The sequence below is a fragment of the Chenopodium album genome, chromosome 16, assembly GCF_948465745.1.
Source record: "Chenopodium album chromosome 16, dcCheAlbu1.1, whole genome shotgun sequence".
NCBI lineage: Eukaryota > Viridiplantae > Streptophyta > Magnoliopsida > Caryophyllales > Amaranthaceae > Chenopodium > Chenopodium album.
Window position 1 is genome coordinate 48472206 of NC_137849.1, and position 14036 is coordinate 48486241.

Consider the following 14036-nt stretch of genomic DNA (forward strand, 5'->3'; position numbering starts at 1 on the left):
TTCTTTCAAAGTTTAATCAATCAAACTTTGTGCTCACAATAGTCACAACTCACAACCCCAATTATCCCCATAAACTTATCATCTTATCCACACAATCCTTCCCACGCTTACACACTGACACACCTCTCATCCTTCTTCCTCCTCTTTCTTTCTTCCAATTTCCATTTTCCTTCACAAAATTCAACACCCATTTTTCAATGTCAATATCCGGATTAACGAATACCTTCTCAAACCCTAACCCTAAAATCCTCAATTCCCCCAATATCTCCATTTTCAATGGAAATTGCAGATTCAAGCTTAGGGTTTGTGCTAAAGTTACTACCCCTGAACCAAATGCTAGGGTTCATGGTCAATTTTCTGCTCCTGTGAAGCCTAGTAGTAGTATTAGCAGCTCTACGACGTCGTCTTCTTCCCCGAAGAAGAAGAAAGAAGATGAGCAGAAACGAGACTATTATATCAACATGGGTCATGCAATTCGTTGTTTAAGAGAGGAATTTCCTGAATTGTTTTGCAGGGAGCCCAATTTCGATATTTACAGGTAGTTCTCTCTAATTCCCTCTAATTTTTATTACCATTTGAATGTTCTTGCTAATTTGCTGGATATTTGGTTTAATTGCTGGAATTTCAGTGATATCTATTGTTCATTACTTGTTTAAAATTGGTTGTCTTTTATTGATATGATTTTGTTTCAAGACATGAAGTTGATTTTTATGATGACTGGCTTATATTTACGTGGATTGTATTGGATGTGAAATATGTTGATCAATTTTGCTGGGGATTTTTTGATTAGACCCCCCTTGTACATGCCTTGGAAAAACACCCGAAAAGCAAAACCGTAAAACAGCTTCATTGATGTATACTGTGGTAAAGGAAGCGAAGGGAGATGATTAGAGTAAGAAAAGAGAAGAGAAAAGGAAGGAGCTTGAATGTTTTTGGTTAAATGGAAGGAATTGAGATGATTCCGATATTTTTTTGATCTAATTATAAAGGGAAGATAGGATAATTAATCGATAAGGTATGTAGCTTACTAAATTTTGGAGGTCTGAGCTTGAAATTATTTATATACATGTTGTTGTGGGCTCGCTGTAGAGTCGTAGCTAGTATGAGATGGTACAACATGTAGAAGTGTGAGGCATCCTTCAGCTTGGCATCTTGTAAAAATTTTCACTCCCTGTAGTAGATTTTGAATTGTTCTGGCTGATAAAGCATGGAAACTAAGAAATGCTAAAACTGAGCAACAGTAGCATGTGTTCAAAGGCCTCAAACAGAGTAATACGTTTATTGCACAAAGTAATATTCGTAGCTACTAGTAGCATGGCTAGCTACTAATGTTGTCAATTTTAAACATGGCTTAGTAAAAGGTAGGAAAGTCCTGATGAAGAAGAGGGCCAGAGGGGGGTGTAGTTATATTTAAGAATTATGGTGTCTTACACAGTTATGCCTTCTTATAATTATTATTATCTCCATTAATGAATGCCAAGAATGATTTGGAAAGAAAGTGATGGATTTAGGCTTTCAAACAAGTACTGTTTACCATTGTGTCTGTCATTGTTGATCACATATCGACTTTTTCATTCTTGTTTGGATTCTTAATAGGGATGATATTGTGTTCAAAGATCCTCTGAATACCTTTGCTGGCATTGAGAACTACAAATCAATTTTTTGGGCATTGCGATTCCATGGAAGAATATTTTTTAAAGCTTTGTGGGTTGAAATTCTGAGTGTGTGGCAACCCATGGAGAATGTCATCTTGGTTCGTTGGACTGTCCATGGAATCCCGCGGGTCCCGTGGGAGAGCCGTGGTCGTTTTGATGGCCTTTCAGAGTACAAGCTTGATAGGAATGGGAAGATTTATCAGCATAAAGTTGACAACATTGCCCTCAATACCTCTCGTAAGTTCCAGGTAGTCTCTGTCCAGGAGTTAATCCTGTCACTCGGCTACCCTACAACTCCAAAGCCAACCTGCTTTGAGCTCACTTCATCCACAGAACTCATCCCATTTGCGGGAGAAATGATTTCTGTAAGTCATTATTTGAATTCTGCCCTGGATCTTTCACATAGACATGAGGCAGAAACTTCTCAGAGATCGTAGCCTTCTGGTAAAAAGTAAATTTTGCTAGTTTTTGAATGCCTAGAGCTTGGTCATCCTTAGCATTGGAGGGCCATATAGTTGCCTTTATGCTTCTTGAACGATAAAGTATAAGCCTGTATGTTATATATATAAAATATACTAATAATCATTTCAGAATGCTGGAGCTTCATTAATTGTAGCATGAACAAGACCTCACCACCTGCTCATATGTAATTAAGCATGATATAGTCTTGTAAACATTGTAGATTCTGTATATATTTAAATATAAAGTTGAGATTTCAAGGTTCTTCTCGCTGCTTTTTCGTTGTCAATTTATGCTATGGGCAGATTTGTGCTTGTCAGTTAACATAATGGGATATGCAAGTATGGAAGTCTGATTTGAACTGGTGAGTTCTGTCTCTTGTACCCCTTTATTAAAAGTTTCCATTCTTTTATTATATCAATTCGCCTACTTGATCTTATATCGTAGGCATTTAGCCACATTGAGGCTATCAGTGGTTCAGTCCTACTAGGTCTGCTGCTCGTCTCAAAGACCTTGTTTTGACTTCATGAGTTCACAGATGTGGCCTCTGAGGCTTTTAGTTGATTAGTGGGGTTATGAAGGTACCAGACAATTCTCACATCATATAGACATATTTACTTCGAATAAAAGGAACAAGTATGAGTCTCATGACTCTCATCTTGTTGGAGGTAGGAACTAAGAAGCTATACATCCGTAGGCCGTAGCAGCTTAGAGCCATAGACTTGTCTGAAAATGTATTGACTCTTTTTTTTTTTTTTTTTTTTTACCTTCTCTTTTTTAATTTTTTTGTCAAGTCACAGTAGTAGATGTCAAGAATTTAATACACTCGTAGGTTTAAAGTCTTTGGGGTAGTATTCAAGCACTTCGATTAAGCCTCATTCTCATCACTGTTTTTGTAATCACTCGGGATTGAGCAAAGTCATTGGTTTTTTTTTTATTACATTAACGTTCAAGGACGAAGATGGAAAGAGGCGACAGTTGAAAAGGTTAGCGCTTTGAAGTAGAGCTTGAGAGTAGAAACAATGCCAGTAGAAGGTACATTTCACAGCAATTTTCTGAACTACCAATAGGCAATACGCAAGGTTGCTCTTATGTTATATGATCATATCTTAATTCTAGTTGAGCTGTGAAACATCATACGATTTATGCGACCTAATCAATTTGATGAAGATCCTTAAATGAAGGATTCATTTGTGGAGCTCACATGGCTGAGGGCCCCACAAAGATCTTTAAAAAGTGATCGTGTTTCATCATTTTAGTATTGATTAATTAAGGATGGTGGTTGATGAGAAATTAATCTGCGCCTCATAATTACTTTTACTGATCGTAATCTTTACCTCATTAACAAAATCAGAAAGGGGTAATTATACGCCTAAAACACTTATTAATTAATATAGATTAGGTGATTGATTTTAGCATCAACGTGACATCCAATTGAAAAAATGATGATTAAAACGACAAATATACATGTATAATTGTTTCTTCTTTTTGAAATAAGAATTACATCAGTGACAATGTTTAAGCGCCAAAATGTCCTTCCTACACCCTTATGAGCTAAGACACTCCATTCCTTCAATCTTCCCTAGAGCGTCATCGGATTGCTTCTTATCATCATCGTATCGTTTTTCCGAGTATGGGTTGAATCTCTTGCAAACATCCCTCCATGTAGAACTCTTCAAAACAGAAAAATGGTCAATGAGTTGCACAATTTTTCTCATGTGTGGTTTTTGGTAGACCAAAGAGATGAAGTCAAGGATTAGCAACTACTAGTACACTTGTTGTGAATTGTGATAGTATGGCTGTGAGATTTATGTTATGGGCAAATATATATTGAGGAGCATGCACTCTGAGTACTATATTACAAATTTACAATTGTTAAAATGGAATCTTGGACGAATGTATAGTATATGCTTGGATTTTTGCTCGTAAAAGCATGCCTACTAGAATATCATATCTCTCAACTGACATTTGGAAGCAGAAGCAGGTGATGGGCACCAAGCCACCACCAACTGAAGCAACGGGATTTAAGAATCAAAAGCCTGCGCTAAGTATGCAACCGTTTCAGACTTTGATAAAAAACTTCTGATTATCAATAAATTCTATGTTTTCTGTTTTAACCTATTGTTAATTTATCATTACTTGTATAAAACAAAAAACAATACACAAGTATGTTTATATTTTCAAAGTTTACATATTTGTATCATTACTTGTATGCAGTGTGTTAAACTGTTAATTTTGTATTGTTAATGTAGAAGTACTTTGTAGGCTTGTAGCAATATAGAAATCATATTGATATTCTAATGTGCCATTAATCTAGTGTTACACAACAAAATTAAATAGAGATTTCATGTTACATATGTTTTTTTTTTAATGCCTTTGTATTCCTTTTTTTTGGATGTTGACATAGAAGAAATAAGGATTATTTGTGTTTTAACCAAACGAAAGAGGGAGTGTTGCATTTTTCAAACCGGAAAGAATGACATCAATATTAGAATTGAACGTAAGATCAATGCAGAATACCGGTAAAACAAAAAAAAAAAAAATCAAATTTAAAAATATCCATTGTCATTACAAGAATAATATGATACCACAGTCACTTTTAAATAAGCACCACAGCCTTGTTAATCTTTTTCTTGCCAAATGCCAATACAATGGATAAATCAAATTCCAAATACGTAGTAATTGAATAAAAATGGATACGAGTAGTACAGTGTAATAATAAAAGTAATAATGAGTTGGTTAAAATAGGGGATAGTCAAGTCAACCACCTTCATAATTCATTGAGTTGAGTGTACAAGTACAGTAGTATCCACCACCGTCTTCATAAACACACATCTTTATCTGTATTCTGAATCTCCCCATCTATCTATACCTAGTATTTAAAAACTCTAACCACAAAATTCATACTAAGCCACATGTCACCAATCACGCATATGCCACATGTCACCTCCCTTAATCTTTCAATAGAGTAAAATAAATAATGTTTAAAGTCTTTATGCATTCCAAGACTTGCAAATTTAAGTAATAAGAAAATGAAGAGTTTCATTCTACCATGATAAACTAAAGTTAAACTAATTACATAGACAATAAAATAATATTTTCATCTCCTAAACTTAAAATATAACTTAAATCAATAAGTCATTTCATACCACGCAATATCTATGTATATATATATACCTAACTAAAATCCAAAACAACATCGACACATATAACACAAATATATATATGCAACACATTTCAACAAAAATAACCAGCCCGTGCATCGAACGGGCTAAAAATACTAGTTAATATTAAATAGGCTCACCTTCATTTTCCCGGGGATTGCTTCTCTTTCACTCCCCTCTCTCTCTCTCTCTCTCCTAACTCCACCTTCCAAACCTAACTTTTATTACAAAAACATTCTTTCCTCTTTTAATCAATTTTCTCAATTTAATGTTCTTCAATTTCATGCTTTCTGTGATTTCTTCTTTCCTAGGGTTTCTTCCATTGTTTGATTCTACCTAATTTCATCAATTTTTTTTCTGAGAAAATATGGAAGTGGAGCAACCTAAAGCTCTCCCTAATCCTATGACCTTCGATGAAGCTTCCATGGAGCGTAGCAAAAGCTTCGTCAAAGCTTTGCAGGTTCTTTCTCTCTCTCCTCCTCATTTTCATGTTGCTAGATCTGGATTCCCAATTCCCATGTTTTTGAGCTTCATCTTTTTTTTTTTTTGTAATACTTATTATGTGTTTTTCTTGATGATGCAATTATCATAAAGTGATTTTCGCATGATAAATCATTAAGTGGCAATAATTGGACTTTAAAAAAAAAAAATTGTTGTTTACATTGTTACCAATAATTTCTTTTGATTATTCAGAGATTTGATTTCTTGCTAGATATAGACTAATTCCTCTAATCTGTATTACTATTTTTATATTTAAATAGTTTATTTCATACAAATTGCATTTTTTTTAATGAATGTACACTGAACAATAACATGATTCATCTTAAAGACTGTACTGGTAGTTTGGTACAGATTATGGACAAATGCTTGCAATTGTTTAACAATTAAACAATTGAATGGGAAATTAGTAGAATTATACTGATTGTGTTGTGGTTTGCATCAAGATGATGTGAATGAAAGGTGAATTTCTGTATTTGGCGCTCACTTGGCTTTTCTCGAGTTATGTTTGCAACTTGTGAGATAAGCGAGTGCTTTGTTAGAAAAGGCGAAATGTATATAGCTGCTGTATTTGGGGAAGGACATGATGAGATAAATACTGTTGCATTCATGAAAAAGCTTGATGAATTGACAAATGTTGCATTCAGGAAACTACATTGAGCGTGTTCAGTTCTGTTAGAATGATTGCTATAAGGATTATATGTATATATATGATAAAGGAGTTCCTTTGGTTGTAGAGGTAAATTGTCAGCTTAATGTTGTTGGGATATGAAAATGTGTAAGGGCTAAGGGGGTAGTGTTAAAAGCAAAAACGGACGATTTTGGTAGTGTTAATGCCTAGAGCTTAATTGTCCCTTTCTTGTTTAGAAGTGGTAAGGATTTGACAAATCTTTGCTGGAGTAAAATAGCTATCCAATCATGGTGCTATACTTGTAATAAAGTGAGTTGATGGTTTATAGTGCTTCCTAGCCTCGTAGGATGTCCAGAGCTCATTGTAGGATAAAGTTTGAAGCTTAATAAGCTATGGATTAGATGCACTTCTACTCTAATAAAGATATAATGGTGACTATTTTATTAAAACTTGGTATACTTATGTTGTAGCCACATCTTTCGTCTCCATCTTCCTCCAGATTAGAAATCTTGGTGGATGGTTGCTCGATTGAGAATCTTGAGTTAAAATGTTGCATGAAGCTCTTCATGCCTCACAGGCATCTCACTGAGAAGACTGATATCATTATATTTTTACTAAGGTCTATCAACTTTATTTTGCATATAAAAGGTTGAATAATTACGCCAAGGAATACTATGAAACATAGGAGATATGCACTGAACATTCTCTTAGTTCTTTATTGTAAATATAACTTAAGTGTGTAATGTTAAATGAATTAGCCATGTCCTGCACTCCTGCTGGAGGGACATCTGCACCTTTCTCTCAGCTTGATCCATGTGGATTCCGTTCTACTCCGTCTTTGTTAAGGAGCAAGTAAACTTAGGAGAAGTGGGGAACATTATTATAAAGATGGTTTTGTAGGGTGAAAAGTAACTGCAGTGCTGAAGGAAAGATATTGCATTTGCTGTTATAGCTCCTATAACAAGAAGTTTGGTTTTGTCTGCTGTGGATAAATGGTGCTTGACATGCTATGATTCAGTAATTATTCCTACTGTTATTATGTATTATGTAGTATTTTTTTCTTCTGGAAAACTCCTAATATTAAACTTTCCCTAATAAAGCTGCAAATGCGGCTAACTCATTGGTTTCTGTGGAGAAAAAAGAATGGTAGTGACTAGAAATTCTGCATATTAGTAATCCCTAAATCTCCATTATTTCTAAGCAGTCGATTATTGTGTCTGTTCGTCATTGTATTTTTACTCTTTCTTGTCTTGTCTATTAAATTGTGATCATTTTTGCTCAATTGCTTTACAGGAACTCAAGAATCTGAGACCCCAGCTTTACTCTGCCGCTGAATACTGCGAGAAGTCTTATCTTCATAGTGAGCAGAAACAAATGTAATGTTACAGTACAATTTTTGCAAGTTTACCTGTGTTATTAATCAGTTGTGTAGTCTTTATCATCTGTTTGCCTACCCCTATCCCAACTCCCAAGAGAGTATGGAGCTTATTGATCCTAATCATCCCATGTTTCCATATAGAGTTTTAAACAGTAATATTGATAACATAATTTTGTATATTTATACAATAAGTTTTAAATCCATTTTAACTGTGGAAAAGAACCGAACTGAACTCACACTTATACACATGCACAGCACACACCCACAACTCTCTGAGTTATTTGTGATTTTTTTTCTTCTTCAGTCTTCCCTTTATGATTTTTGTGTGAATTATGCCACAGGGTATTGGACAACCTAAAAGATTATGCTGTACGAGCTCTAGTTAATGCTGTAGACCACCTAGGCACTGTTGCGTACAAATTGACTGACCTTCTTGAGCAACAAACTTCAGATGTGTCAAACACAGAGCTGAAAGTAACATGTCTAAATCAGGTATAGTTTCTTTCTCATCACCATGTGGATTATTCTGCTTTATGCGGCCATTTCCCATTTCTCTGTTTCCCTAGGTAGGACATTTACCTATCTCTTTCTTTTTTCTTTTCTTTATTCCTTATATTTTGGAGCTGATCATTTTTTCTTCAGAAACTTCTCACTTGCCACACGTATATGGAGATGGAAGGCCTTAGGCAGCAGCAACTTTTGGCAATTATTCCAAGACATCACAAACGCTATATATTGCCAAGTAAGGAACATTGTCCAACAGTTTTTTGGCCCTTCAAAATTTTCTCCTATGTTGTACTGTAACTGACAGAGCTTATATTTTGACACCTCCATCTTGTTGTATGCTGCTTTAGACTCTGTCAACAAAAAGGTGCACTTTAGTCCTGCTGCGCAGTCTGATCCTAGGCAAATGCATGTCCAGGCGAGGCCTCGTGTTCATCCTTCAGGTGCTTAATGTTCCATTCAAGATATCTGAGGATTTAAATGCTGTCATCTTACCTCTTTAATGTGCTGAGTTGGTTTCATTGTTAAACTATTCAGGCTCACCTGGAAAGACTCTTTCTTGGCACCTTGGCTCTGAATCAAAGTCTCCCTTAAAAGGGAATCATAAGACTGTTTTCAGGTTTGTCCAATATACGATGGAATTTTAGCCTGATTTAGAAGTACTATCATCATGTGTTGCTGATCAATTATCTTGGTGTGCTCTTGTGAAACTCCTAAAAGCTTAAATTGCAGATCTTAACCCCAGTTGTTTCTTTGCAGCGGCTCTGAAGTCCAAAAGGCTTCTCCTAGATCTCCTGCAGTATTCCAGCTCCTAGGTATGTTACTCAGCTCATTCAACTTTCTCGCAACAACATAATTTTAAATAGGCTTAGCTAGTCGATATTCATCTCCTGTCATATGTACAGATAATGAGGCTGGCATTCGGGCTAAGTCATCAGGGCTCCATACACAGCAGCTACCTAGTGGAGATCCAGCTGGGGCTTCTATGCAACCATATGGTGCTATGCCTAAGGTAATGACAAATAATATTTTATGTGATATCTGCTTTTCCCATTAGCATGCTGATTTTATGAATATACAAGATTTTGAGTTTGTCCATAGCTTTCTGAGTATTTTTATCTGTAGATTCTTTCTTGATCTACATTTTGTTTCATAACATATACCAAGTTGTTAATAATACTCGTTCTATAAGATTTGCAACAATGCCAAGAATCTCAAAATAATGGGTATTATTTAGCTACATTTGGCATCCCTGCTAGAGACACCCAGTTATAAAGCACTGAGATATCTTCTCAAGTCCATTAATGTACAAATTATTGTAGTGCTCGAGTCATCAAATAGTTAAAACTATATACTATCTAATTGCAGGATTCTGTATCGGATTCTAAGGCCATGACACCATTCAAGTCTTTTAACAACTCCAACTCCCGGCAAGCTATTGTTAAGGCCCCAGTTCGCCACAAAAGCATGCTGTCGGCTTTCTTTGTCAAACAGAAAACACCGAAGCTCAGGACTGGTAAAGTGGCTTAACTTTCATTGACAAACATGCTCCAGTTGTCAAGTTTGTCAAAGTTAGAGAGGAGTTTTTCTAAGTTGCTGTATATCAGAAGTACAAAGCCCTTGATACCATTGGCCGGAACCTGATTGAGGCTTTCATGTTTATTACTTGACTTTCTCGGATTATTTACCTACCAATCAGGTGATTTATATCCTATGATGAAAGATATTGTCAACAGTGAATTTCTCTGTACAAAAAAAAAAAAAAAAAAAAAACACTCCTGCATTCTAGTGACTTATTATAAAGCTTTATAGCTTGATCTGTGGCATCCATTTGCTTGTAAATCTAATAATGTGATAGTTTTCTGCTGAAATAATCAAGTATATCTTGGAGCTTTATGTTAGGCTCATTAATATTTGATCTTTATCCAACCATCAACAATGTGCAGATTTGAGATGTTCAGAATTTTTGAAATTATGAGTTTGGTACAGAAATGGCAATGAAAGAATCTGTGAAATTACTAGATTTGATCAGTTCTCAATGGCTGATCTTTGGAGTGCCATGTAGTTATCCAAGTTGGGTGCCACCCCCACTTCCTTTTGCACTTTATCATACCATTCCTGGCTTGTTCAGAACTCATCGTGTTGGTAGGAGCTGAGAGGTAGAGGTGCAATGAGCTTACTATCGCCCAGGGGAGAATACCCATCACGCGTTTCCACGTCAAGATGTTTGGTTGCTCCATCTTCCAAGGAAATTGTTGTGAAACTGTATCCTGTAAGATTATTGTGATAGTAGATGCAATTCTGCTGCACTTTGGAGAAACTTGTTGCTGAAACACAAAAAGGACCTCCCCAAAATCCCATGAAAAATGCTTTATCTCCAATAGAATGTACTCGACTCCAACACAATTACCGTGTTATCAAAGCAAATCACTACAATTTATCCTTGTCTGACCATAACCTAAAAGGCTAAAATACATATTGATGCATGTTAGTCACAGAATAGATTAACATATTAAAAGGCGTTACTAAGAAAGTCGAAGCATCTTACCACTAAGCTATGTGATATTCATGTCATTTTTTGATACAAAATATTTAATATGTATAACAAACTTAATTGCAAGAAAAAAAAAATGGTAATGATCTGGGATATCATCCGAGTCCAAATACTAATTGTGCAATCAAAATAAAATTGGCAAGACTGAAGAATCTGATCTTATATTAATGGTACACAATACAATAGCATCATACAAAATTGACCAATAATAATATGCATGCATAAACAATAAGGTAGTGCTTGAGAATCATAAATCCAATAATTGATTCATCATAAATAAAAACTGCTCTTATAATTACAAAGTTCAAATCTCAAAAATACAAGTAGCAAGTACGAGTACCCGTTTACGTACACATTACATAAAATGGCTAATACCATTGCTCTAACGAGATCATGACTGTTTGGGTAAATGGAGGATATGAAGTGAAGAAATTGGTGAAAAAGTACTATCCGAAGATCAAGAAAATGTCTAAGTGCAGGAAGGATCTGAAGAAGAAAATTTGCTGGTGGTACGTAAAAATGGAGTATTTAAGATTTAAGCTCTAAAAATTTAGGTTTTTTTTTTTTTTTTTTTTTTTTTCAGTCTTTAAGCTAAAACTTGAGTCTTGGTATTATTGGGTATTAAATATGTTTTTGTTTTGTATTTTTATATAGGAAATGAAGGTTATTATTGTTAAGGAAGATTCTGCGGTGGAGAAACATATTGTTGGTGATAGAGAATAGTGTGAATCTAGTATTTTATATAAGTCTATTCAAAATTAAGTTAAAATTAAATTCATGATAATATAATTAATTATAAATTAATAAATTACATGAAATTATATATATATATATATCAATTAACAAATTTTCCAAAAGAACATCACTATTATTAGACAATTACTAGTCCATTACAAGCTTTTTTTTCTTTTTTTTAAAAGATATTCCATAACAAGCTAAGCATACAATCTAGAAAACATTTTTTTTTTTTTTTTTTGGGTTACCAAAAGGATAAAGATCAAAAAGAAAAACAATGTCAGTAGCTAATATGACTCTTCTAATAAAAAATGATTCCTTCAAATCAATTAGAAAATATCCACTACAAAGTTCTTAGCAAGATAAGATTAACTTGCTCAAAACAAAAACATAGCAATTAAAGAGTTAATACTCCAGAAAACAGAATGTTCCAGCTAAAAGTCCAACCAACCGAAATACACCATCTAAAAATCGACCAACACCAACTAAGGATTGTTCTCTGCCTTATCATCTTGCTGCCCCCATATTCAATAACCATTGCGAGTGATTCTCTTTAAACAGGAGGTTGAGGACGACGAAGATCGATCAGATGAAGTTCAGGAAGAATCTGCTCATACCTCGTTGGAATGAGATACGCGTCAATATGCTCTCCCAAATTCGTCACAAAATTGGTCAAGATTCCCTCGATGTTAATGTTTGGGCCAAAAGCTATACTGTATGGAGGTGCGATTAAACCTGTTTGAGCAACTCTCATTCAAATGAAATCTTCAAGTTCTTCAACACTTCCCAGCTCAACACATTCATCATGCCTTATAGAGGTAATGTACATCAATTGCATGTTCCCCACTCTTTCATATATATCAATCTCATCATCATCATCAAGATCTTCCTCATCCACTTCACCCCCCTCCATCACTTGATTTGCTTCACCCCCCTCTTGACCCCCTTGCTCTTCCATTGGATCACCTCCCTGCTCCCCATCATCATCAAAACCAGCATTAACATCCTCAAAACCAGCATCAACATAATCATCACCCCCATCATACCCTCCATTTACTCCTCTATTGGCTTCTAATATGGCACCAGAAGCTCCATCTACATGTTGGTCAAAATGCCTTCCATCTCGTGTCTTCATTGTCTCTAAAAATTGCCAAAAATTAAGCCGGTTACAAACTTTGTTCCATGATCCAGATCAATCTACCTAATAGATTTTCAACATGCAATATTGGCATTAATTAGGGAGCAATATACATGACATGAAAAGAGAGTTTGACATGAAAAGAGTTTGGCGTACTGACCACACATAAGCCACGAGATTGCAGCATCTGTTCAATAGTTGGACTAGTCATCTTCTCTGTCACAATTGCTGCTGATGAATCTAGAAAACATGCACCAATCCGAATATATATCAACCAATAACATGAGACATTATAAGCAGCAGTCGAAATTTTCTAATCAAGAAATCTGTCACTCACCAAAAGCTGATGCATATAATTTCTTCCAGTTAAAAGACACATCTCCTGGATCAGGAACTGCTAGATCGCGTAAGCAGGCAAATTTCCACGCGCATTCTTCAGATAATGTCTTGTAGAACCATTTGCAGGTAGTGGCAAGCATCACCGGAGACCTTCCATCTAGGTACTTGGCTATCTCAATCCATACATCATCCTCAAACCTTGAGCACAAAATCAAAAAATTCAGTTAGAAATTTCAACTATTCTTGTACTTGTAACAATGATTCAAAAGTACAGAATCTTCAAATAAAATAGGCCTGATTTAAATTATGCTATTTACAAGTTAAAACTTTGTTGTTGAACCATTCAATTCCACAAACATAATCAACATTCAAGAGAGAAGATAATTACACACAAAATGATTCCAACTACTGCATGTTCCTTGTGGGAGCTAAATCATGAAATTAAGTTAGCTGAACTGTAAGAAAATCGTCACTAATCGATTACAAGTTATTTTTGAAATCAGTGGAATAACTTCGGACATCATAAGCGAAAATTAAAATGTGCAGGACTTATCGCAATAGCATCACTCAAACAATATTAATGTACATTGTAAAATCAAGCTTAAATTAGTTTTAGCCATTTTGCAAATAATCTAAAGCGAAATGTATGTGATGTAAATTCGAAGTGTTTTAGACATGGTAAGCGCAATTAAACATTACATAGCTCAACATATATAGTATGATCTCCAAATATGTACTGGAATTTGAAATTTGACTCAATCAATCTTCACATATTCACAAACATGCTCTTCTGAAGCAGACAGAGTACAAGCATTCATACTAACTAAACAGATACATGAATAAGCTCGAAATAAATACTGTGATATTCTGTGAAATTCAAAATTCTTAGATAAGAGTAAGATTCATCAATTCACTAAAATTCTGGAACAAAACTTGAACTGCAAGGTAGTGATATTGAATTTTCTCAATTAGACCAGAGTT

The 14036-nt window shown here is 34.9% G+C and overlaps 2 protein-coding genes across 2 annotated transcripts; both read left to right on the forward strand.

The window, feature by feature from the left end:
• On the forward strand, nucleotides 1-2381 carry LOC145586828 (uncharacterized). Its single transcript, XM_081643766.1, has 2 exons — nucleotides 1-538; nucleotides 1597-2381. The coding sequence occupies exons 1-2, from the start codon at nucleotides 198-200 to the stop codon at nucleotides 2090-2092; spliced, it is 837 nt and encodes a 278-aa protein (XP_081499892.1). The 5' UTR covers nucleotides 1-197; the 3' UTR covers nucleotides 2093-2381.
• A 3027-nt stretch (nucleotides 2382-5408) lies between these two features.
• Nucleotides 5409-10202, forward strand: LOC145585759 (protein ABIL1-like). Its single transcript, XM_081642472.1, has 9 exons — nucleotides 5409-5738; nucleotides 7701-7783; nucleotides 8127-8277; nucleotides 8428-8527; nucleotides 8640-8732; nucleotides 8827-8908; nucleotides 9049-9104; nucleotides 9195-9301; nucleotides 9658-10202. The coding sequence occupies exons 1-9, from the start codon at nucleotides 5646-5648 to the stop codon at nucleotides 9817-9819; spliced, it is 927 nt and encodes a 308-aa protein (XP_081498598.1). The 5' UTR covers nucleotides 5409-5645; the 3' UTR covers nucleotides 9820-10202.
• Nucleotides 10203-14036: the final 3834 nt, after the last annotated feature.